Genomic DNA, 24,516 nt, shown 5'->3' on the forward strand with positions numbered 1-24,516 from the left:
ATTTAATGCAGAACTCTCCAGAGAGTGAAGTGGGGATTATGCCTGCTCCTGTGCTTTTTAAAGACTAGTATAGAGGATGCTTGTTGGGCGAATGGTATCTCCATAACAGACGCTCTGATACTCATGAATACATTTCTAATTATATCTTAATGATCTCAGCCACAAATAGGAAAACAAAAATCTTTGTCTCCCTGAGTGGTTACCTTAGTGGCTGCAGGATTGGCAAGGTTTAGATTTTCCATCTCCTCTCACTAATCCCAGGGGGCTTCATTGTGAGAAATGAGACTTGTTTATGATGGTGAATTAGATTGCTGTAAAAGGTTATTTCAACAGACAGTTGGGAAATCATAATAGAATAATTTAGTAAAAATGGGAGCTAAAGTATGCTTAATGAAACATGATTAGATTTAATTTTCTTGCTATTTCAATCATTAAAGGTACATTATGCTTTCTCAGACCTCATTTGGGCTCTTTGCCATGGACCTACTCTTAGTAACAGACTGAAACTTGCGTGTTCCATTAGGATATGGAAATGGCTAATGATACTTTAGTCTCTTCTCTCTGGCTTTTGTAAAATTTCTGTTACCAGCTTTTCAGATATATTTTAGCTGTTTTCCTCTTTGATCCTTTTATTCCCTCACATCTATTGTACACATTTTTCAGTATGAATAACTGTTCAGGGAGTATAGATTGAATGGAATGAAGTAAAAGACTAATATAGCTACCTAATAATTGTGGGGTGGCCTATTATAAGTAATTAAAAAATGTTAATTTAGTTATTACTAAGATTCTATGTTCTAACAAAGTTCATATTTTAATTTCTTCATATAAAATATGTTTCTGTGCTGTCTTAATCCAGTGGTACAATTCTTTGGGTTTTTGTTGGCTTTTTTTGGTTGGGTTTTTGGGGGGGATTTTTAGTTGGGTTTTGGTTTCTTTTTTATTATTTTTCTTTATTCTTTCTTTTTACAGTGCAATGACACATTGTGTGCCACCATTTATGGGCTAAATTTCTGTCTAGCCTCTAGTGTTATTAAATTTAGTTCTCAATGATATTTTATGACTCTCTCTTAGCATCAAAATGCTACTTTGATCTAAAAATATCCAACTCCTTTTCAGGTTATCAATTCATATGAGAATAAAGCTGCTCTTTGCTTGTAGACAACTTGGGTAGAGCAGCAGAACTTTGCTGTTCAGCTCAGTGGGTAAGAGCCACTGAGAGACTGCCTCTCAAGAACCAAGGTTGTGGGGCTGAACCCTATATGGGCTATTCACTTCAGATTTGGACTCAATGATCCTTGGGGGTGGGTGGGTCTTTTTCACCTCTGAATATTCTGTGATCATGGCCCATTTCTTTTCAGGATTCCAATCTGTTGTCCAGGGGAGGAAATATAGGGGTTCTTTCAGGGTTTCATGTTATTCCAAGTTGGACGCATGTTTCACTGAGAAAGGCGTCTTTTGTTCAGGATGAATTTTCTGCCCACAGTTGCACTGGAGGTAGAGGAGAAAGGCAGATTTCAGGGTAGCCAGTAGCACGTCAATCAGGAATACTTTAGGGGAAGGGCCCATGTACAGATCCAAGTTCAAAATCACCCTAGAGGAAACGGCTGACTCTGGGTTTCTGAAGCTCAAAATAAATATTTTGACTACTAAGCAAGATGTTTTACTAACATCTTTCACCATCTCCTACTGAAGTTGCTTCAGTTTGTATATATTAAATTTTCCTTGTCACAGAGCCTACTGATGATCTGGACTTTCAGTAAAAATGAGGAGAAATGAAAGAATTGAAGTCCTCTACATTTCTTGTAAGATAGCAAACTACTGTGGGATACAGGCAGTGTGATAACCTAGTGAGTGTGTCAGTGCACACTGGGAATGTTTGTTTGAAGTCTTAAATATTTAAGGAAATTGGAAGTTTAGCTCCATTCTGAAACAGCATAGAGTCTCAAGTCATCGATTTTTCAGCATTGCTAGAATAGTTTCATTTGCATTTCATATGTCATAGTTGAAATACTTTATAAGAAAATATATGTGTATGTTCATGTGTCTGTATATGCATATTTAATGGATCCTGTCGTCCTTATAAAGCAATAGATATAAGTTCTCCTATAATCATTTAGTGCCTTTTTACCACTGAAATGAAGGTATATGAAGGATAAAAAACCCTCACTCTTTAGGGGGTTGAAGGCACTTTGTTACACTCTGAAGGCATTGGAAACTTCTGTGTTTCCAGGCAATAATTGCCTTGACAGTGAGGAAAATCAGGAAGATTTGAATTGAGCCTATGCCTTACATATTGGTGACTGAAATATATCTCTGTCATTAAGTGGAATCTATTTTCATAAACTATAGCAATTTTCAAACCTGTATTCCTAAAGATGATTTCTTGAATCAGTATGATTTAAATAGAAATGACTTGGGGAAAGAGATGGGGTGAGACCATGAAGAAAACTATAATAAATTATTTGAAGATTATCCTGCAAAGATGTGAAAAAAGAAAAATGCTGTTCAATATATTCTTAATAATTGTAATAACAAAATGCAGTGTAAACTTCCTCTGTCTTTGAGAAAGACATAGAACTTGCTTAGGAGAGCCTCCTATTTTGCTGAACTTAGCCATTTCTGATTCTGTCTTTGAACCATCTGTTACTCTCTGATGAAAATGGAATAAATTAAATGTGATATCATATTTAACAGCAAGAGGAATACTTTTTTGAAGTCATAGCATCTGATACTGTTTCACAAATGCTTATGAGAAGCAGAATTGGTTTCCTTTCCTTGCATTCTTCTAGACGTTAGTTAAGCTTTTAAACTGTAATTTGTGCCATTGCTCTTCTTTGCAATGTAAGAATTGACTTTAGAACAGGTGAGAGTAATAGTTTTCAGAAGTGGTGCTTGGTTTGTGCCAGGCAAGTGGACAGAGTGCTTCAGGGAGTATCAGTGGGGTATCGGGTGACCCTATAGTGCTGAGTGACTGTAAATTTTTCAAGCTGTCTACTGCCTGGTGCTATTGAGACTGCCACTATGGGAGCAAGGCTCAGGCTAGTCCAAAATTAATATATTCTTGTTTATATACTCAGTGAAGCAATTACTGTTTTTTGTCTTGTCTTAGTTTAATATTCTGAATGGTAAGAACTAAATCAAAGAACCATAGAATAGTTTGAGTTGGAAGGAATCTTTAACTATCATCTAGTTCCAACCCCCCTGCCCTGGGCAGGGATGTCATTCACTGGACCAGTTTGCTCAAAGCCCTGTCCAGCCAGGCCAGGAACAGTTAGAGGGATGGGGCATCTATACCTTTTCTAGGAAGCCTCTGCCAGTATCTCAGCACCCTTGCTGCAAATAATTTCTTCCTTAAATGCTATCTATATCTATTCTCTTTTACTTAGATCCCATCTTAAATTCACAATAATAATAATCTATTAGCACATAAAAATTAATTCTAAAACTCATATTGCAAGTAAATTTTGAGTAATAATAATTACTATTATTGCTATTCTTGTTAGCTGTCATTTCTTTCTCCATTTTACTTCTTTCTCATCAGTTCTCTTTCAGATGCTGTTCTGTGGCCTAGCATCATCAGTCTGTTGCTGGCTAAAGGAACAGCTGTCTTTCAATATCAGTGAATTCCAGTGGCTGGAAGATACTAATTCCTGTGACTGACATTGCATTATGCTGTTTGTATTTTATAGAGATAAAATGGGGTTGTCACTTCCTAAGTATATTTCTGAAATATATGTACCTGAAATATGACCTACTAAAGTGAACTTTGTGTTCACTTTTTCTAAAGTCACAGGTAGAGATAAAATAAGAATTAAATGCAAAGCAGGAAGAAAACAAATAAAAAAATAAAAATCACAATGTAATGAAAAAATGCTATTTCTGTCCCAGACTAACATAACCAAGACTCATATGCTGTCTTTGGTTCTGGTGCCGCAGGCATAGCTAATATAAAAGCAAACTCTGTAGAGTCTAGAAACTGCAGCAATATCCTGGAAAAATTTAAGCACGGAGAAAGTATTGTCATTTAACCTTGAAATTCTCTCTTTCTAGTCTCTAGATTAATTTACTTGTTCTTTTTAATTTTTCATCTGACTACCTCCTATTCCTTCTGGTAAACAGTAATAAAGCAAAATTATGTTAATCATGCACAGAATTTAATTAGGGAATGGGGTTGGTGGCTTGTTTGTTGGACACCAAGTTAAGCTCATCAGTGGTTTTTATGTCTGTGGGAGAATTTTGGATAACAGTAAATTTCCTTCCTGTTGTGTCTACAAGAGAAAGAGTGTTTCTAGTATTTACATAGAATAAGAAACTGTACTTCCTTTTGCTATCTTTTCTTTATCATTGTTTGTTCCAGTTGAGAAGTTCTCTGGCTGTGAATACAAACTGCTCCTTCCAAATGTCCAAACATGACTCTTAATACCAGACTCATTTCCTATTTCCTCTGAAAGTGATTACGCTTTTGATGGCTATATAAACACTGCCTTTTTTAGGCCTGGACTGTAAAAATACTTATGTTCGTAAGCCGACATTAAGAGAGAGAGCAAATTCTTCAAGTCTTATTTAGCTTTAATATGTGTATCAAATCCACTTACACTCAGGAGAGTTTTAATCACTGTGGTGCACACGCAGATTTAGGACTACTTTGAGTTCTAACCTTGCTCCACTATCATAGTTCAGTTCTGTTCAGACCACTGAATCCACCTCAGCTCCTTTTATTCTTGGAATTCATATCCATAGCCTCGCACAAGAAGAAAATGCATTCATCTTCAAGTTCTTGAATAAATGCCAAGATAACACTGTGATGCATGGGTATGAAAGTGTGTTTGTGTAATACACATACTGTTTATCAGGAACATTAACTGGAGATAGAATTGAAAATAAAGATTATATACCACTAATTTATGGAAGAAGAAACTTTATAGAGATAGTTTGCTCATAAACTCCATTCCTCTAGTTCACAAAGATACTGTGACAGACTAAAAATGTTTTTTGTTTCCTGGGTTTTTAAGTATTTAATAATGTGATTATGGTAAAGATTTATTTGTGTCCATGGTCCTTAATTAACTGATCAAAAAACCCCCAAACCAACAAACCCAACACATACATTAGTCTACTATGCATTCTACTTTTTTTCAGTGTTTAGTCATCTGGAAATAAAAATGCTAAAATGGAGGAGATACCCAATTCTGTAATTTTCTTCAGTGTCAGAAGGAAGGGACAAGACTAGTGATTTGAAAGTTGTTGAAATTTAAGTGTTGAATCAATCATGACTTGTCTCATCCTGACCCTGGATATTAATCACAGAAAAATCATACCAAGTAAAATCTCCCTATAATATTTCTTTAGAGTACACATGAATTTCACTACTAAGCAAACAAACTTATGGTTTTATTTGTAAACAATAAGTTTGATGCAAAAAGTATCAAACTTATAGTTTAAGAGATAATATTTATTGAATATAGCACCACAAAAAAACACTGTAGTCATTAATATACTTATTTAATAATTTTTTACACCTAATAAACACAGTGTTTTGCAATGTAGAGTTTTTGTTTGCAGCAATCAGTTCATAGTTTCTCTTGCCTTGACTGCGTAGTGTCCTAGTAGGAGTATAGTTTGTGTAGAGCATAATTGCTTGTCTGCCTAAGCCCAGGACAGAAACATGAAAGAAATGCCCTCTCTCTCATGGGATAATAATGCTGGCTGTGTTACTTTCCAGCATTTCTGCCAGTCTGTTCACTGAGTAATATTGTTAGTGCTCCCCTGTTTCCTGCAATGTGGTTTGGTGCCTTGGTCTCAACTAACAGATGTAGCTACTCTAGGAGTACCTTGAGTGGGGAAAGGCTGGAAGATGAATTTCCTAGGACATCCGTGCACAGTGGGATGCGCACTTTGAGCTGAGTAGATTGATAGCTGGTAGAGCCTGGTTGTTGAGTATGCTTGTTTTCTAAATACATGTCTCTTGGGACATGCAAAATCTCTATGAACAGGTGTCTACAAAAGAAATGTACAGACTGACTTTAAAAAAAAAAGATATAAAATATAAAGAGAATTTCCTAATGTCTTTCAGACGAGTAATCAGCTACTTAAATAATCCCTAAAATAAGTAATAATAGAAATTAAGGAATGATGTATTTTGAAGGTGCCAAATGTAATCAGACTATACCATGATTCTAGCAACAGAAGATTCAGCAGACATTTCCTTTTGATTTAACAGCCCTTCATTGTTTTCAACTTTAATGTAACTTGATAAATTTGTTATCAACTTTCTCTGTTGTAATTACGGATTGAATAAATGTGAGTGTGTGGGAAAAAACAATGCTCTTCAAACTAAATAGTATTTTAAGGGTAGAACACATAAAGCAAGGCATATAGTCAAAAATATTTAACATGTAAATGTGTTTTTCCTGCCCCTTTTAGCAGCTTTAATATATCTCTCAATCCAACTAAATTGCGGTAGAGAAAAGCATCCTTTCCTCATTCAGACAGGTTCAATTTCCCTGTATTTTTTTGTCAGCCTGTGGCTTCTCATTCAACATCTTTTTCACCAACACCACTGGATTTTAAGCAAGTCTGTGTGCAAAGAATAGAACATTCAATTTGAGATTAAGAGGCACAATGGATATTTTTTTCTATCCCTTTTACTTCCTTGTAAAAGCATGGCTTTTCCTCTGTTGTTTGGTTTTTTGTTTTTTTTTTTTTTTTTTTGGTCAGGATTTTTTTTTTCAGTTATGGAAAATGTCAGGAAAGGCTTTGCAATCCTAATCTTGCACTCCTCAGTAGGCAGCAGAAACTGAGTCAGTATCAGTTTTTGCTTTTAAATACTGCTTTAGCAACTAGTTAGCTATGAATATGGGAGCAGGTTCTGAGGGAGAAGAGACAGAGACCCATTTCTTAACAGCTGATGATGGATTAATGAACAGAGTATAGGAGACTTCTTTCCTTGTGGTCGCAAAGTGTCTTTTGCATCAAAGCAAAATCCATGCAGAAAAAAAGATGTCCACTGATTGTTATCTGTCATTCTGAGTTCTTGAAGAAGTAGCTTTTCATGAATGCTGAAAATTCAAGTCTGATAAGTGAATATTTTGGTATGGTAATTTTTGGCATAATGTTTGATTGCAGCTCCCAAGTGAGTTTGCAGTTCAAATGCTTCACTGCTACTTGAGACTTTCCATAGCATGTCCATATTTATGAGTCTAAATATGAAGTTACTGCTGTGGTAATATCTGTTACTTGTAGAGTTTCATTGCTTCAGAGCATACCAGCATGAATTCTTCCAGAATACTGGAATTCTCCAGAGTAAGATATCTGTATAGATTTTTTTTCTCCATACTGTCTGTTCAGTTGTATGCAAATTTTTCTTTTTAGGAAACCTCAGTGTTAATCAGAATGAATAGCTTTAATCCTCGGAAAGCTTATTTGTTTGGCTACTTTTTTCTAGGTAATGGGGAAGTTTGTTTTTATATGAAATTGCTTCTGAGTGTCCTCTCTGAAGTGAAGAAGCCTGACTCTGCTTGAGAGGAGCCTACTCAGACTTCCTCTGTTGACAGTAAAGGAAATTTTTCATGAGAGTTGAGTTCTTTCATTAAGGTTTTTAAATGCAAAAGGATAAGCTTTGAGGTTTCATTGCTGCTAGAAATTTAGGTGCAATTTTGTACAAAGAGGAAATGTTACTCTATTTTAAGAGCTGCTGCTGAATTGCTTTGCAGTTCATCTGTAACAGTGAATGTAAGATTGTGAAATTTTGCATTGCCTCCTGCAGTGGATATTAGAACAAAATCTAAGACTAATTCTACTGTTTTCTGTTGGTTGATGCTTGACATTCTAGATTTTTTATTAATGATTTCCTTTCTCCTTAGTTAATCCTTCAAAATCACTACTTTTCCCCTATAATCAATTGACTTTGCCTAAGCACATATTGACTAAGAATGCACATCCTCTTTAGTTTTCAATATTCCAGCAGGAATTTCTGGAAAAGTTGCAAGACTTAAAATCTTTGTATGTGAACTGAATATGTCACCATTGTGATACATCTGAAAAGCATGATCATTCTAGAAACTGGTTGTCAGATTAGTTGCTCCTTTTTGTATGACCATACCCAGAGGGAAATATTTGGAAATATTAGTTCCGGTAGAACTGTACTTGTGAAAAAGTCTGTTTTTTGAAAAGCAGAGTAGCAAGAGATATGACTGTTCTTACTTCTGATTTAGATAATTAATAAGGAAAATAGGATTACCTTAATGTTAGAAGTCAATATTTATCTGCTTTCAGTTTGTGCATAACTGGTCTTATGAATCAAAGGCCACAAAAATGTTACAGATTAAATTAACCAAAGTTTCTAATTTTCTGTTTCATAAATAGCAAATCAAAATAAGCTAGATTGAAGGCAATGTTAAACTATGTTCCTGTAAATAGGTCCTTGTTAGCATCAATGTTTTGGTTTATTTCTTCTCAATTATACTGTGACAAAGAATCATTAGATAAGAATGGCATATTTTAATAACTTTATTTTAATATGGTTAATTTCTGTAATTTTCTTCTTTCAATGGATTTAGTGTATGAAAAATCAAGTCTCTATATTCTTATGTTCCCTTCCTTACCTAACTTGTGTTCATAGATCATATATAAGCTTGAGAAGGAGAGTGTAATTATATTGAATGAGCAGGAGTACTGTGATATGTTGTGTAAGATTTAATTACAGTACATCTGTAAACGTAGCATTTAGGGCTTTCTCTTCTGGGTTCTTAGATACATTTGTAGCAGACATGTATGTGAAGTCTCCCAAATTGCAAACCTCTTATCGCAAGTGCAATCCCTTTTGTTATCTAAAATGTAATTAAAATACTGTAGTTTGCCTAGTACTGTTCTAAGATCTAATGCTCTTAAAGGAAGAGAAAAGGCAGCTTTAGCCATAGTATCTTGCCAAGAATTCTACTCCCTCTTTGCTAATTCACACCTTTTTACCTAACTGGTTTAAATAAATACTTCAACTGATTTCTTCTGTGAAAGTACAACCCTTCAAAATTAAAATGAAAAGTTTAATGGCCTAAATACAGTTCAGTCCTATTAGAAAAGCTTGATTTATCTTCTGTGGTTTCTTTTTTTTTTTAATACTAGTATTTCCTTGTTATGCCCTTGGTATTTCATAGCTGTCCTTTTTAAGCACTGAAGCAATTATTTTTAAGAAGGCTGATTCTTCAGGGTCCAGTGCTTTCCTGCCTTTCATTCGCCGAAGCTGTACATTTTAATGAAGTTGTTTCATCTGTGTTGCCAAACACTAGAATTTTACTGCTTCAATTCTAATTATCTCTGCTGGCAAATGCTATGTTTTATTAAAGCTGTCAAGTGCACTGTTCATTAAATGTCCACAGTCAGTGGTGCTGTGCACACAAATTAGATCAGCTTTACTCCTTGATAGATTATGAAGTTAAATATTTTTATATAAACCTCTAAAACTGAGTCTAACAGCAATCAGTGATGGCTTAGATAAGTAAAGCATACCTGTAGCTTCTTGGAACCTAGTATCTTGTCAAAATCCATCATGGAACATATGTTAAATCACTAGTAGTCCAGCTGAGTATACCATTTGTATGATTATTTAATTCATTAAGATACCATTTTCCTTCCTCAAGATGTCCACATTGCACCTTGAATTCTAATTTGTATGTATTTAGGGTAAGATAAGTTTTGTTATTTATGCTTTGATATAAGTAGAAAACATCAGTGCTGGTTGTTCAGCAGAGGGTTGCAAAGCACAATTGATGTCCATTAAAAGCAAAAATGGCTTCATTGAAATGTTACTAACCTGGTAAATGTGAAAGATTGTTATCATAAGCAACTAACAGCTTCTCTTCTAACTGCATATCTGAAAGGGGAATTTTACTAGAAGGTGTTTACTTCAAATATATGAAGCAGTAATAGAAATTTTGTATCTGCAAAGAAAATATTTGATTGAGATCTTGTTTTGACATCTGGGGATATTTTTTGCTTTTGTTAATTTTATGTTTTTAGTGTATGTGTCACTATCCTCAGTAGTGGAAATAGTAATTCTTGCTATTTAATGTCTTGTTTTTTAGGCGTTCTTTAGGAGAATTAAGAAGATATTGTGATGATAGACTACCAGATAAACACATTATCTTTTGAAAATAATGTTTTTCTTATGTTTCAGATATCTGTAGAAAAATAAGTTCAAATTTACTTTTAGTACCTGGCTTTATGGTGTCTGTTTTCTGTATTGGTTACCTTACCTTTGAGGAATCTGTTGTTTATACTTTCCAACTTTGCTTTTGAATTTATCAGGCTGTATTTCAAACCTTCAGAGCAACAGATATTTATTGTGTTCTTTATGGAAATCATAAATAACATCTCAAAATGCTATATAAAGTAAATAGAATTTAAGAGCTCTTGGAGATATGTATATTTTTTAAGGCTTGGGTAAGAAACTGAAGTCCTTTAAAAGGCTGTGAGGCACTCTTCCTAGTCTCTTCTTATGATGTATTTTAGAGCACTTATTGTGAATAGGAAATTCATATAACGTGACGTTGAATAGAAGTCTGTGTATGTTTATGTATTTAATTTCTGTTAATGTATTATACTTTTACATATATATTTCCTGGTATTTGTAGGAAATAATGCATTTTATTTTTTCAGTGCAGAAGCAGGAAGTATTCCTTTGGCTGTATTCAAGAGCTGAAGTGATTTTTGCCATCTGAAATGCTTAACTTCAGACAAATTTCATCATGTTCAACTTTAAATTTTTTTCAATTGTCAGACAGGAGGTGGACCCTAATAAATGGTGTATTCTGTGGCAGTGAAGTAGTTGAGCAATACCAATATACTGAGAGATTTGGTGGGAAAGGGATGCATGGAAGTTACCTAAGTGCATGTGAGAGACCGATGACAATTTTTTCTTAGTTGTTATTTTCACTTTGGATGTATGTATCTATTTGGCTTTGAGTCTGAAAATTGAACAAAATATTTCCTGAACCTTCTAGGGAGATTTGAAAAGTACTCAGGCTTATATTTACAAATAAACTCAGATTTGTCAAGGCTTTTTCCTATTTTGGGTTCTTGGAAGTTATCTGAGTTATTACTCTCCTTCGTGTGTATATAAATGCATATTGGTTGCATTGCCTTATCCACCCTTTTCAGCCTGAGTGTGCAAGTGTAGTGAATATAACAGAAGAAAACAAATTTCTTTAAACACCTTGGTGCCTTACTCTTCTCAGTGTAGTCTCAACAATTGTGAAAAATCACTGAAGCAAACTTCAAACATAAGAAAGACATTAAGAAAGTGGTGCAATTCAATACAGTCATAGGTCTTTAATGTCTGTGAAATTATGAATGTATACAAAGGAAAACAACAAATAAACTTATGGTGGGATTATCAGCCTGAGACTAAAAAGAGTAACAATAATGCCATTAATAAAAGAAATATACAAAAGGAAATATTTCTCATTCTGAATATACAGAGATGAGGCTGATAAAGTTCTATGCCATTTCAAAAAGTCCTAACATTTTAGACCTAGATAAAAATTGGTTTAGTTTAAAAGAACATAGGAGAAATTTTGGTCTAATGTTGTAGAGCAGGGTCCCTGAAATGGATGTTATCTACTAAGATATTTGGCTTGTTTTATGGTATTTAAATATTGAATTTTAACAGATTGAGGAAGTACTGCTTTTGTATTACCACATTTTTTAAGGTAATAGTCTTCTAATCTTGCAAAAGGAATACTAGATTTTTATATTTTTTTAAATGTTTTGTTTTGTTTTTGCAGAGATACCAGGACAGTATTCTTGGGAACACAATGCAAACTGTAATTGTCTTACTGAATAATATTGTTGCTAACAAAAGTGTGAACATGATGCCACTCTTTCAAGAAGGTATGTCATCTTTATCTTTATTCTCCTTTATTCCCAGACATTTCCCAGTGTGTAGTATCTGGCACTGTGTGAAACTAACTCCTATCTATTTAGATTTTGTAGTGGTTGTTAGATAATCACATTGTAGCTGATGTCCTCCTCATCACTTCCTCTTCCTTCCTTACCGATTTGATTACAAATTTAACTTTTAGAAAGTTGTTCTTCCAGGAAAATGTGCTTACAAAAGAATTACTAACTGAAAATTGCATTATGCCTGTGAAGAATGGCTAGGGAAGGAGGTCATGGACTAGAGTACTGACCATAACAGTGCAGAGTGTAGAGAGACTTCTGCAAATTCTTCCTTTTCTCACTAGTTAAACCTGTGAAAGGATAAGTTGTACAATATCTGTGCACACTTTTTAGAAATAGCTTCGGTTCCAGTCCAATGATGTAGACTAATGGGGTGGAACCCAAGCTGACTATAGAGTCTTAGTTTACAAACTATTGCATGTCTTCGTGAATTGCTTTCCACCTAAGTTGGGTAATAAAACACTGGCACAAGTTTCCTGGAGAGTGGTTGGATGCCCCATCCATGAGAGCGTTCAAGGTCAAGTTGGACAGGGCTTGGAGCAACCTAATCAAGCTGAAGATATCCCTGCTCATTACAAGATGTTTGGACTAGATGACATTTAAAGGTCCTTTCCAACCCAAACTGTTCTATGATTCCATTATTTGTTTCACTGTGTTTTATTTTTTGGGCTCCTTTTATTTAGAAATTGGTTCTGAAGAAGTGGTTTCTATTATTGGAAATCTATATCAATTACTAACTTGTTTAGAGACAGGCATTTTGATAGCATTTCTTCTGTTAATCATGAATGGGTGAGTGACATCTAGCAATACAGGTATATGCTACCATTTGTACTGTTAGTTGGTACACATACCAGCCTATGAATCCATCAAGGTAGGTAGTCGGAATCGTCCACATTTTCATAATTACCATAGTAGTTTAAACACTGATCCAGAAAGCAGGAGAGATGAATTCCTGAACCTTTCTAGTCTTAAGGCATTGAATAGGCAATGCCATTATCCAGGAGACAAACTGGAACTTGACATTGTTGCTAAATAACATGTTCCTCTCCTCTGTTGCAAACAGATCTACTCTGTTAGTGAAGTTAGTGGTGTATTAAGTGGAGAACAGAGCCATGAAAAAAAAAAAAGGAATAGAATGACTAATTTGGAAAGGGCTGGTTCATAGGGTTCTGATTCTTTGGTTATTTCTCACCAAACTGCCTATCACACTTAGAACTGCTTGGGGTTTCTTGGGATTTAGATGTATGTGCTGCTCTTACTATCTTTAGGCACGGCTGCTCTCTGTCAGGCAAAATCCTAAGTTGGCATTGACCTGAGCTGCAGCAGGGTAACTTGTTAAAACTGCATAATGCGAAGAAGTTTGTTCAAGTCCCACAAGCACTGTAACCACATAATTGGCATGCCTTGCTTTAAGTAATACACCTCTGCCTTTCTGTGTGGCAAATTAGGTGCAAAACTGTTTAACAGCATGGCAGAAATGACTCCATTCCCTAAATATCTCTTCTTTATTGTCCTACAGAGCAAACTCCTGTGTGCTTTTTATGCTGCTGGTAGTATGTCTGTGCTCTTTCACTTCTCATCTGCTCCAAAAATAAAACGCATCTCTTCAGTCATGCTAGTTTCCAAATTAAGGAAGCAGGATAGAAATATTATTAAAGTCTTTTTCTTTTGCTATGTCCTAATGACTCCAGTAATATTTTCAGACTGATACTGATTAGATAACACTAACTTGGGCTCACTGAACTTCAGCAACCACACTAGAGAAAGCAGCACAGAAACCAAAAATAATTTATCTCAAGTCAAATGTCCCCATCTTCTCTCATCCCTTTTCCCCACTGTCTAATCTTCAGCTAATCTTCTAATCTTCTAAGAGTCCTGGAAACCTGGATTTTGGCCAGTGCTTTATTGATTTAGGGCCTAATTGTCAAGTAAAGAACTTCTAAAATTTGGTTTGCCAAAGATGTTGTGAGAGTATTGATCCTTTAATTGCAGACTGTTAGATTTTCTTTGAATTGAAAGGGGAGAGAAGTTATTCTGTGCAAACTGAAGGGCTTTATATCCTTTGCATTACTGTCTGTAAATATATAGTGTACACATCAGGAAAATACCTTAAACTTCTGCTGCCATATCTTTGGTATTTGTCTTCTCATTTTTGAATGACTTTTGTGTCATGGAGAAGAATGGATGGAGAAGAATGCAATCTAGTAAATTGAAAACTGAGCTTCCTCTTGCAGAAAAATATCCTGGAGTCCAAGTAGAAAAGTTGAACATGAGTCAATAGTGTGCATTTGCAGCATCAAGGAAAAAGAGCTCTGCGATGAGAAAGAAAAACTGAAAGATTGAGGAAAGTGACTATTCTCCTCCATTTATTGTAGTGTCTAGTTTGTGCTCCAAACTATAAGAAAGACATTGACAAGCAGTAACAAGTCCAGAGAACGGCAACCAAGATGTTTAGGAGAGTGGACCACATGAAGTGTGTATTTTCAGACTCTGCCTGTACTATTATATGAATGTATTCCTTTCCAGGTGCAGAGCTTTGTATTTGCCTTTGTTAAACTTTGAAAGGTTTCTGGCAGCCTTTTTTTGGAGCTCTTTGGCTTCTTGAATTCTTTCTGAATCCATCAATCCTTCATCACATCAGCTGCTTTCTTCACTTCAATGTCATCTGTAAACTTGCTGAACATGGATGTTAATACATCCTATTAACACTGTGTCTGTGCTGTTAATGAAGGTATTCAACATTCATGAGCTATTCTCCTGTGTTAAAAAAAAAAAGGCTGAAGACAGAGTATTATGGTCAATTTCATAATTTCATTACTTTCCCTTATTTCCCCTTTACAGTGTGATGAATTAATTCATGTATATATGGAGCATCAGAAATTAAAAACCATAGATACTTGCTGAACATCAGAAGGAACTCAGGTTAGATGGTCAGTCCTGTCAAGATTTTTGTATCTAAGAGTCAAGGCATTAGCAATGAAGATTTCCTTCCAATTTTGTACATGCATTTCTTCAGCTACCAAGAAGCTGTATTTTTGCAGGCAGATCATTTAGAGACCCACATCACTGTTTCTTTTTGTGCCTCTTAGCCTTCAGAACTCTCCCTTGCTCAAAGGAATTGTATGAGGTGATAGATTTTTTTAAAGGGCTGTAGCTTACATGTTGAACTTGCCTCTTTCTCAAGGAAATCTTGCATGATGGCACTTTCTGCATTACTGCTTCTGTGATTTCCTGTTATTAAAAATGATATGGTTGTGTATTTCAGCAACTTTCACAGAAGGTAGATTGCCTGGTATTAATTTCTTTCTTCCCTGAACTGTGTCCTTTTGTGTTAAAATACATCAGACATGTACTGATAACCACTTAAAATGTTTAAAGGTGAAATGGAGAATAACATATGCAATTGAAGTCACAGAGGGAATTTAAAATGGCCTGTACTTGTGTTATCAGCTATTAAACATTTGTTCTGTTAACATTAATGATAATTTCTACTTAATAATCAGAGGGGAATACTATGATTCTGTTTAATTACATAGACTGGAATTCAATAAGGAGAGTAGGTTTAATATAGGGTCCCTTGTAAATAGTTAAGGAAAGATATTAAAAAGCCAAGACAATTGTGATCATTTTCAGGAAAGTCTTCTAAAAGAGTGACACTTACTCTCTCTTCCTGTCTTGGCTTCTGGCTGCCAATCCTTCTTTTTTCCCTTTCCCCATCTTTTGATATTGGGCAATTTTAAGTACACTTGAGAGAGCACAGAGGTCCAAATATGTATTCAATCTATAATAATCAGTATCTGATGACAGAAACCCAAGTTAATGCCATAATTTAGAGAAAGACAAGCCTTATCAATTAAATATTCTTCACTAGCATCCAGCAAATAGAATAGTGCTATACATGACATGTACAAAATATACATATGTACTTATACATTATGTACTGTAAAGATGTATTAATTAATATGTCTCTGTGACCTTTTCAGTATTCACTTCTCATTTTCTTTCTAGGATGCCTGCAGTCTCTGTTTTGGGTTTGTAACCACTGAGTTTAATGGTGTGTTGGTCAATGCCTGAGGAGGGTACCCATGAAATGATCCCACAGGCTCAGTCAGTCCATGGGAGCCGCTCACACTGGAGGGTGTGCTTATAGTTGGGTGACATAGGACAAAACAGCACCAAGGTTCCAGAAATAGGGGCAGGGAGTCATCAGTGAGGAGGATGGTGACTTAACTGGCACAGAGGTAGGCAGAGATATAGGATGCAGATCTGTATGAAGACAGGTATTTTTAGTTCTACTGGTCATGAAAAAAACAGCCATTCATCACTTTGTGCCTGTCATATTAAAAGGGTTGACATTGGTTGACTCCAAAATGAAAACCCTGTTCTAGATGCTAAGATTCCTAAGCAGGTGTTGTAGGAGTACAATGGTTGATCATCTGTTTCTATAGACAGGCACTAGAGCAGTCTACTGAAAAGACATTGTCTCTCTTCGATGTGTGTCTAGTGATAAGCACTGACATACTGACAAATTTATCCATAAGACAAACCATGAAGTCAGGGTTGGCTGCTTGATAAGTGAGTGGTGTGAGCATGCAAGGCTGCTTCATTATGTGGATGTGATGATTAATAAATAGCCAAGTGCACCACAGCACTTAATGTAGTGAAATTCTTATACTCAAGTACAATTAACAGATGTATAAACCTTTTCTTTTGCTTTCAGTTCAGTCTCTTTGTTGCTTTTTTTCTTTACTTGTGATTTTTTGGGGGGTTTTGGTTTGTTTTTCACATAGTTTGTACAAATTAAAACGAGAAAAAGTTGAATCGTTGTCTAGTTAGCAGTGCTTTCCAACTCTGAGTATGGTTTATCCATGGGTAGTATTCAAAGGAAAGAAATGTCTTCATTCTAACTGTTGCATCATTTTGTTTATAGGAAGAGTTTGAGTATATAATTGTAGATTGATATACATGATTGTAGAGAAATGTCTTTGAAAGACTTTAATTGCTTTGCAAGGATGTTCATGCTGAAGAAATGAACAAAACATCTTGTTAGAAAATAGATCTTACAGGCTGCAGTGGATAACTTCTGATAGTCTGTATTTATTCCTGTGCAGCTATTTATTCCTGATAATGCATCAAATTTATTATGTTTATATAAAAAGCTATTTTCAGCATGTTTCAAAAGTAATTCCAAGTTTCCACTGTTATTCAAGGCTAATCTAGTAAACTGTTTTCAGCCCAGTATTGCTTATGAGTGAGTTTACATTTTTAGCTTTTCTGAATCCCATTATACTCCATAAATGAGTCACCAATTTTTTTTATGATGGTTGTGTAAAGAGATGATTTATATAAAAAGTTCAATACAGTCATGTTGAATTGAATTGCCTTTCCCAGACTGCACCGCTGTGATCTTGTGTTTGGCTACCATACTGAAGTAACTACCACTAGCAGAGTACAAGCAGAGATGTTTATCTGAATGTTAAAAACAAGTTTCCATTATATGATGGAGAAAATCCTAAACTATATGTCTTAATGATGTTGAATTTCAAAAACTAAAATAAAAAGGGTATTATGAGGTTTAGTGCAATAAAAATAGTCTTTGAGTTGTGTGAAAATGTGACCACTATTAGTAGTACGTGGCTCTTTAAGCAGTTTGTGTAAAACCTGGAATCCCTAAGGACCTTTGGTGGAAGTGTAGAATGTCAGCTACAGCAGGTCATAATATTCAATATCATACTAAGAAAGCATGCTAGGTGCTTAAAGCAGGGACAGTTATTAAAAAGAACAGATCTGCAATAAAGTTTGTAGTCAGATGATCATAACTCATTTGCACCTCATGAAAGAAAGATCAGCTTTCATGCTGAAGTATCCTTATCCATCTTGCGGTCCACTGCTTTGACTTTTAGTCAAATGTCAAGGGACTAACTAGATTTCAGATGTCTTTGTGTATTGTATTGTTAAAGTCTGTTAAATACCTGCATATCCAAGAAATGACACTCATGAGACCAACATCCAATTTCAACCTTTTTCTCGAAAAACAAAGGAAAAAATGTCTTTTAAATACACAGATCTTTACAAAGTAATAGTTATTACTACCATAATGATGACTATGAATTCTGAGCTCTCTAGATAGACCCCAAACATTTCTAACTTACCTAAACCTTAGGAGGATATTCTTCTACCTTTCATTTCCTCAGAGATAATTTGATTTCAGCTTCAGTCTCCAGAAGATGTTTGATCATGGTGCCCATAGCACACTTGTAAAGAAGAGTTTGTTGCTTCTTAGCCAGCTCTCGTCACATGCTACATTCACCAGTATTCATGAAATTAGACAATAGACTGCAGTAAGTTGATAACCCAGATCTTTCTCCCTGCTGCATCCACCTATGCAGTAGTCTGAACTACAATGCAACACTGAGAAGGCATTGGTGTGTCATTACATGTGACTTGGATTTTAGGGGTAAAATGGAGTTTTTGGAGTAGCTGACTTAAAGTCTCATCATTTTCTTCCAGGGTGGGAGAATTTAACTAACTCTTAAGGTGATAATCAAGAAGAGGAACATGGATTAGTCATACAGAAGTCTGCTTGCAAGGAAAAGGCAGTACTTAAAAACTTCTGCAGAATACATTGCTTAAAGTAATATGCCCTTTAAAAAAAAAAAAGGCAACAACAAATAACACCAACAGATTTGGTCTGGGAAGAAATCAGATACACATTCAGCCTGATTCTGAAGTAATTTACTTATTCCTTATAGCTTCTGTTTTTTCTTAGGAGTCTCCTGCAGAAGTTTTACATGATACAATATAGAAGTATTGTACGTACACAGTTTGTGGTAATTGGGAGTGGGGCTGTGGCCGAGCCTCATCCCCAATGGGCTACAGCTGTGTAGGTCAGGTGAGCAGCATTGACAGCAATGAGCCATGGCGTGCCCAGGTGCACTGACCAACCACCAAAGGGAGCAGAGGGCACACAGGTGCAATGTATGAAAGATACTGGTATAAAAGGTTCTGCTGAAGAACAAGAAAGAGCAAATGCGTGCAGTGTTCTGAAGTGAAGTGATGTTACTCTGTATGGGCAGATGCTTGCAGCCTTCTGATATGGTATGGTGTTACTCTGGTTGAATGCTTAAAGCCTGCTGAAGTTGTATGGTGATGCTCTGTGTATTGTGGCTGTCTCAACTGCGACAAGTGCTACAACAAAGTATTTGTTTAGTGACTGAAGATAGAAAAGGTGTTTTATGGTAGTGCTTTATATCTGCTTGCTGTAAAACTTAGTTCACATGCAATTTATTGTGATTTTGAATTGAGAGATTGACAGGGAGAATAAATCAGGGAAATCAGTAAGAGTGAGAACCTAAAAGCATTTTTTCTGTGTTTATTCAATGTTTAGAAACAAAATGCTCTTAATTAAATCAAGATAAGATAAGAAATAATTTTAAAATAGAAAAAATAAATGTTTCATCTTGTCTGAGTAGCTCCAGTAGTACACCTTGCAGCCTCTGCCATGCAGGATGTAAGCCTTTTACACCTCCTTGCCAGTACTGTATTGGTTAGTTCAGCTCTTGAGTACAGAAGTGTCTCTGTGAACATCTAAAAATAGTACTCCTGTGTTATGTGTCTTGTGTTCATTTGAGTTACAGTTTATATGAGAATTCAATGGGGGCTGAGCCTGAAGAAGTTTCTTCTGTGATGTTATGAAGCTCAGAATGCTTTTTAGCAGTATTAAGACATATTTTTCTGACCTAAAATGCCAGTCACTCAGATGGAAGTGTGTAACATCACATGGGTAAACTTAGAAGCCTAGTATCAGAAAAGATACGTGGGAATCATGTCAAAATATCATGGTTGTAGTGAAGTCTTTGAGGGAAAAAAAAAACCTGTGCCATCCGGTGATATTCATCAATGCAGCCATCTGAAAAGGATGAAAATAGAAATTGTAATTGCTGTGAGGAACAGTTATGCCATTCAAGCAGAACCAAGCCTGTTTTTATTGAGAGTCATACCCATAAGGTACAAAATGTCACAGCATGCTTGCTAGAACTTCAAAGGATAAAATAAGTGAGTAAGGGCTCAACAAGTTGTTACATCTTGTCTCTCTAGTGCTGTACTGTAAAAGAGAACTGGCATTTCTGTGGCTGGGGTAGGTGTCCTGATGCTTTCTATACCTGTGACCAGCCAAGCAGATCATCTTGCAGCATAGCTGCCTGCTTGAGCTACCTAAGATGTCTCCTTTTATCGCCTAATTGATGGAAAAGAACAGAATAATGACAAAAAATATTCCAAGTCCTGGAATTCCAATATATTCTTGTCTGAGAGGCTTTATGCAGACATCTGATTTTACAACTGATCAGCTTAGTTTAATGGTGGGAGGTTAGCTCAATAAATATATCAATGTCAAAGCCTAGACTGTCTTTAAATTTCTGAGATGCCAACCATAATAGACATTTTCTGTACCTCTCCAACACCTAGACAAATTTAAGATTTAAGGTTTTGACTGAGTGAATACTCTGATACTACTTGGAGGCAGAAACCTAAATGGAGAAAGTAAAATTTTTTGTTAAAATGAAAGGCATAAATTTCCCATCAGGTTGAGGTTGTAGGTATCCAAAGGTTTCCTGATAACAAACTCAGGACTATAAATCAGGAAAGTCTTCAAAGTCTTATGCTCCTTCTCACGTACTTAGTCATGAAAATGACCTTTTTTTACCTCCTCTTTAGAGACTGTGGTCTTTGCATTTTTACTCTATGTGCTGCTTTTCCTGCAGTTTGATTCAATCATTGTCATTTGACATTATGGTACTATTCCCATGAACTGCAATTGAAATAATATCTATTAGCACTAGTGGATTGGAGGAAAAATTAATAACTAATTAATAATTCGAGGAAAAATTAATAACTAGGTAGGCATGTGCCTATCATATTAGCTACTGGTTAAATATTGCTGATGCAAACTATTTGTTAAAGAAAATAAATTAAGTCTAATTATGATGATATCCTTGTGTATCTTGTCAGATATAATTAGTAAGCTGAAAGCTCATTTTAGGACATGAAATTAAAAATTTAATTGTATATTTGAAAATAGACATATTTTAAATACAGTATTACTACAGCCATAGGTTGTAGAGCTATTACATATGTTCTATTCTAGCAGTTAGAACAGTCTCAGTATGAAAGCAATGTACCACTGCCAATTTGAGGTAAGTGTAAAGTCACAAAAGTACAAAGTACTATACACAAAATTAAACTACATCAATCATTCTGTCATACATCAGATGCAATTGTATCATCCTACTGAAAGAAGTTCTTTTTGGCAGAACCAGATCTATCTAGTGGACAGATAAATGAAATCTGAGGTTTTTCACTGCTTTGAAGAATGGTTTGGGGTTTTTATTTGTTTTGTTTTAAATGTCTTCAGCGGTTGTTATAGCTCCTATGCAGCCAGATGTTTTTGTTTTCTAAGTTATTTTCAGGAAAGCTACGTACTGAATAGGGATGTTTAAGCCATTTGTGGACAACTAAGTTGAAAATAATTTCCTCTTTAAATCAGAAAGGGAATTACATCATAATGGATAAACTGAAGTTATATATATTTTTAAAGCCTTTTGAAATTCCCAATTTTTACGCAAATATAAAGCAGTAGCCTATATTACTTGAGACTTTTCTTGTGATGTTCTTCCTCTTCCACCTAAATATTTTTTATTTTTCAGACTTTTGCCTAAAATATCGTTTAGATATAATCTTTTTAGGATGATGCTTTCTTTTGCTCTTCAGGATCCAATTTTATAATATTGTTTAGCTTAGCTTTTCCAAACAAGTTACATTTTGATGTGCATTTTATATTCAATAACTCATTTCTATAGTTAAATTTCTTTTGAAGTCTTTACATATGGATTTTATACTGTGTTAAGGTAGTATATATTCAGGTGAGTGTGTTCTCATACAAGTTATTTAAAAAGTTACCACTCTCCAACTGGTAGATTTTTCCTGTGGCATTTGATCAATACCTTGTAAATCTGAGAGGGTAACTAATTTTGTGTGTAGTTACACACGATCATTTACATTTTATAGCAATGTATCTGCATGTGGTCAGTTTTTGTAAGTCAGCTGGTGGGAGAACCTGTTTGAGGTGCCGTTGAAACCTCCCGCTGAGGGACAGAGGTTATTTAAACTGCTGTGACAAAAATGTAGATGTCTACCTAATGATGCTATTTATTTTTTAAATTAAATGCATTGCATAAATGTAATCCAAACTTGCTTATCCATCCTTTAAAAAAAAATTATCTTAGTTTAAGCTTTTTCCTAATTGAACCAAGATGGTATTTCTGTAAGATGGGTTTATGAAGACAAATCTTTCAGCAAAGGTATTTGTTTGAGGACATGTCATGGGTTTCTGATCTGAGCTTTAAGCAAATCAGTTTTACTTTTCTCTTAAAGAGGCCCCACTTGATAAACACTGGGGAGTTTTGTTTTATAAATAAGGTTTAAATGTTTCCATAGATGTCTCCATGTTGTTAGAAGATATTGCATCAGCTGGTTGTTCCTTTGTTTTGGTCGAGGAAAGTGTTTCCCTTTGAATTTTTCAGATCAAGGGGAGAAGAAATAGGATAATTATGTAAAGTCTGAAGCTGTCTTCTGTCTTTTAAGAGAATAGAAAAACTGGGAAGATTTTTTTCCCCTCTACCACCCACCTTTGAAAAAGATAAGAAACTTCTTGTTCACCTGCATTCATCCAGTTTCAACTTGTTTAGTCTTTCCTGAGGGCCGTTCTTTCCTTACTTATCATATTTCAGATTGCTTTGTCAAAAATCTCCAATCCCTATTCCACTGAGTCATGGACAAAATCCAGTAAAGTGTTGTTAATGGATTTATTCACATTTTTAAAAGATCATATTTCCTAGCTAACATGTCCATACTGTGACATAAAGTTTTTATCCGATGATGTATCCATGAAATACAACTTATTTCTCTGGATGACAGCAGAACTAATGCTACTATATGTATTATGTAAAGACTGAAAGAACAGTAAAATTATCCATGATGGCTGAACAGGCTTTCCAATACATATTATTGCTGAATAAGCACAGACAGATATCATGTATTTTGATCCCATCATTCAATCCAGAATGATGTGAATTGTGGGTTTATGCCATTATTTATCTCACTAGAAGAAAAAGGCTCAAACTGTTACTTTGCGTTTTCTTCTGAAATTACATTGAATGTTGCTAAGAGAACGTGTCGTTCAAACAACAACACTAAAAGATTAATTTAGAGGTAGTATTTTGTCTGTATTGTGAGGAAAAGTCATAAGCAAGATAAGGAAAAGGAAGACAGAATACCCAAAGGAACAGAATTTCAAGGCAGGTTTACAGGTTTAGACAGAAGACATAGGAAGAACAGCATTGCTTACAGGGTTTTGCTTGCCTAGGCTATGGGTCAGGGAGTAACTGAGACCAAGTCTGTGCGTTATGGGATCAGTCTCTGGAGAGCCCAGTCTGGGCTGAGTGCAAGAACTGATTGCAGGGCTCTGTTGTGCACTCAGAAAGAAAATCTGCGTTCATGAAAGGTGTGCATGCAGTGCTACAGCAACACATCCAGAAAGTCTAAAATGACAACTCCTGGCAATAACTTCCTCATTTGGTTCCATGGACCTGGCCAGTGTGGGTGCTCCCTGTGACATCCAGGATCCCAGGCTGAATTGTAGTCACTCTCCCAGTTCGGTGCAGTATTCTAGCAGGCCAAATTGTACAAAATGTTTGAACTCTACGTGCCCTGAAATTGCTTGTCCTGGAAATTTAACTACACATACCTCTTATTTCTGGTGTTTACTTGCTGCAGCTTCTCTCCAGTTCCTGCATGATTTGTTGACAGTCTAGTTCCAGAGAGTCCTCCAGTTTTCCTAACAGAGCTGCATTTACTTGATGTAAATCCAGATACACTAGGTACAGGCTTTATTTTTTCTAGCCTACTTCGTAAGTCCCTGTCCCTAAAAATACAGGGCTTATGCATTAAGGGTAGTCAGTTCTTTCTTTCTAAAAATGTTGATGAACAAAGGCAAAGGACAAGCTAGTTTGAACACAGGAGAGAAAATTTTGAACACGTCTCATCTATTTACTGGTAGGAACTGCGTATTGCTTCCTTCTGGAAAAGTGTGCAGTCCTGTAATGAAACACATTGGGCATCCCTATATCTGTTTGACATGCTGTCTCTCTGAAACAGAAGTCTTTATTCACATAAAGTGTATTAAATGTGCCATGATACCACTATCTATTACAATCCTGAATCCTAGATGGGAAGCAGTGACCTATGTTGAACTTGTTGCAGAATATATTGTCTTAGAAAATGCTGTGGATATTACTTCATTGTTTCAAGCTACAGTTAAATTTTATCATCCTTAATGTTTGTCTCTTCACTTGTGATAACATGGAGGGGAGAAACAGAGAAACATGAGTCCTTCATTGCAAGCTCCCCTTTTCTCCCCACCCTCATTATCTTGTCAAGCTGAATTTCTTTGTCTGAACTTGCTTTCTAGAATCAGTGGTCTGGGCATAAGCAGGCTGAAAG

General features: G+C 35.5%; 1 protein-coding gene across 6 annotated transcripts in view; it reads left to right on the forward strand.

The window, feature by feature from the left end:
* Positions 1-24,516, forward strand: part of ULK4 (unc-51 like kinase 4) — a 214,474-nt gene that overhangs the window by 112,920 nt on the left and 77,038 nt on the right. For all 6 annotated transcript variants that reach the window (XR_013182240.1, XM_077178032.1, XM_054639826.2 and 3 more), the window contains one exon: positions 11,784-11,889. Coding sequence is in view for 5 of the 6 variants with exons in the window: in XM_077178032.1 (XP_077034147.1) it covers positions 11,784-11,889 (106 nt within the window). In the remaining variant the exon portion in view is untranslated. The remainder of the gene's footprint in view (positions 1-11,783; positions 11,890-24,516) is intronic.

This window comes from Agelaius phoeniceus, chromosome 1 (assembly GCF_051311805.1).
Source record: "Agelaius phoeniceus isolate bAgePho1 chromosome 1, bAgePho1.hap1, whole genome shotgun sequence".
NCBI lineage: Eukaryota > Metazoa > Chordata > Aves > Passeriformes > Icteridae > Agelaius > Agelaius phoeniceus.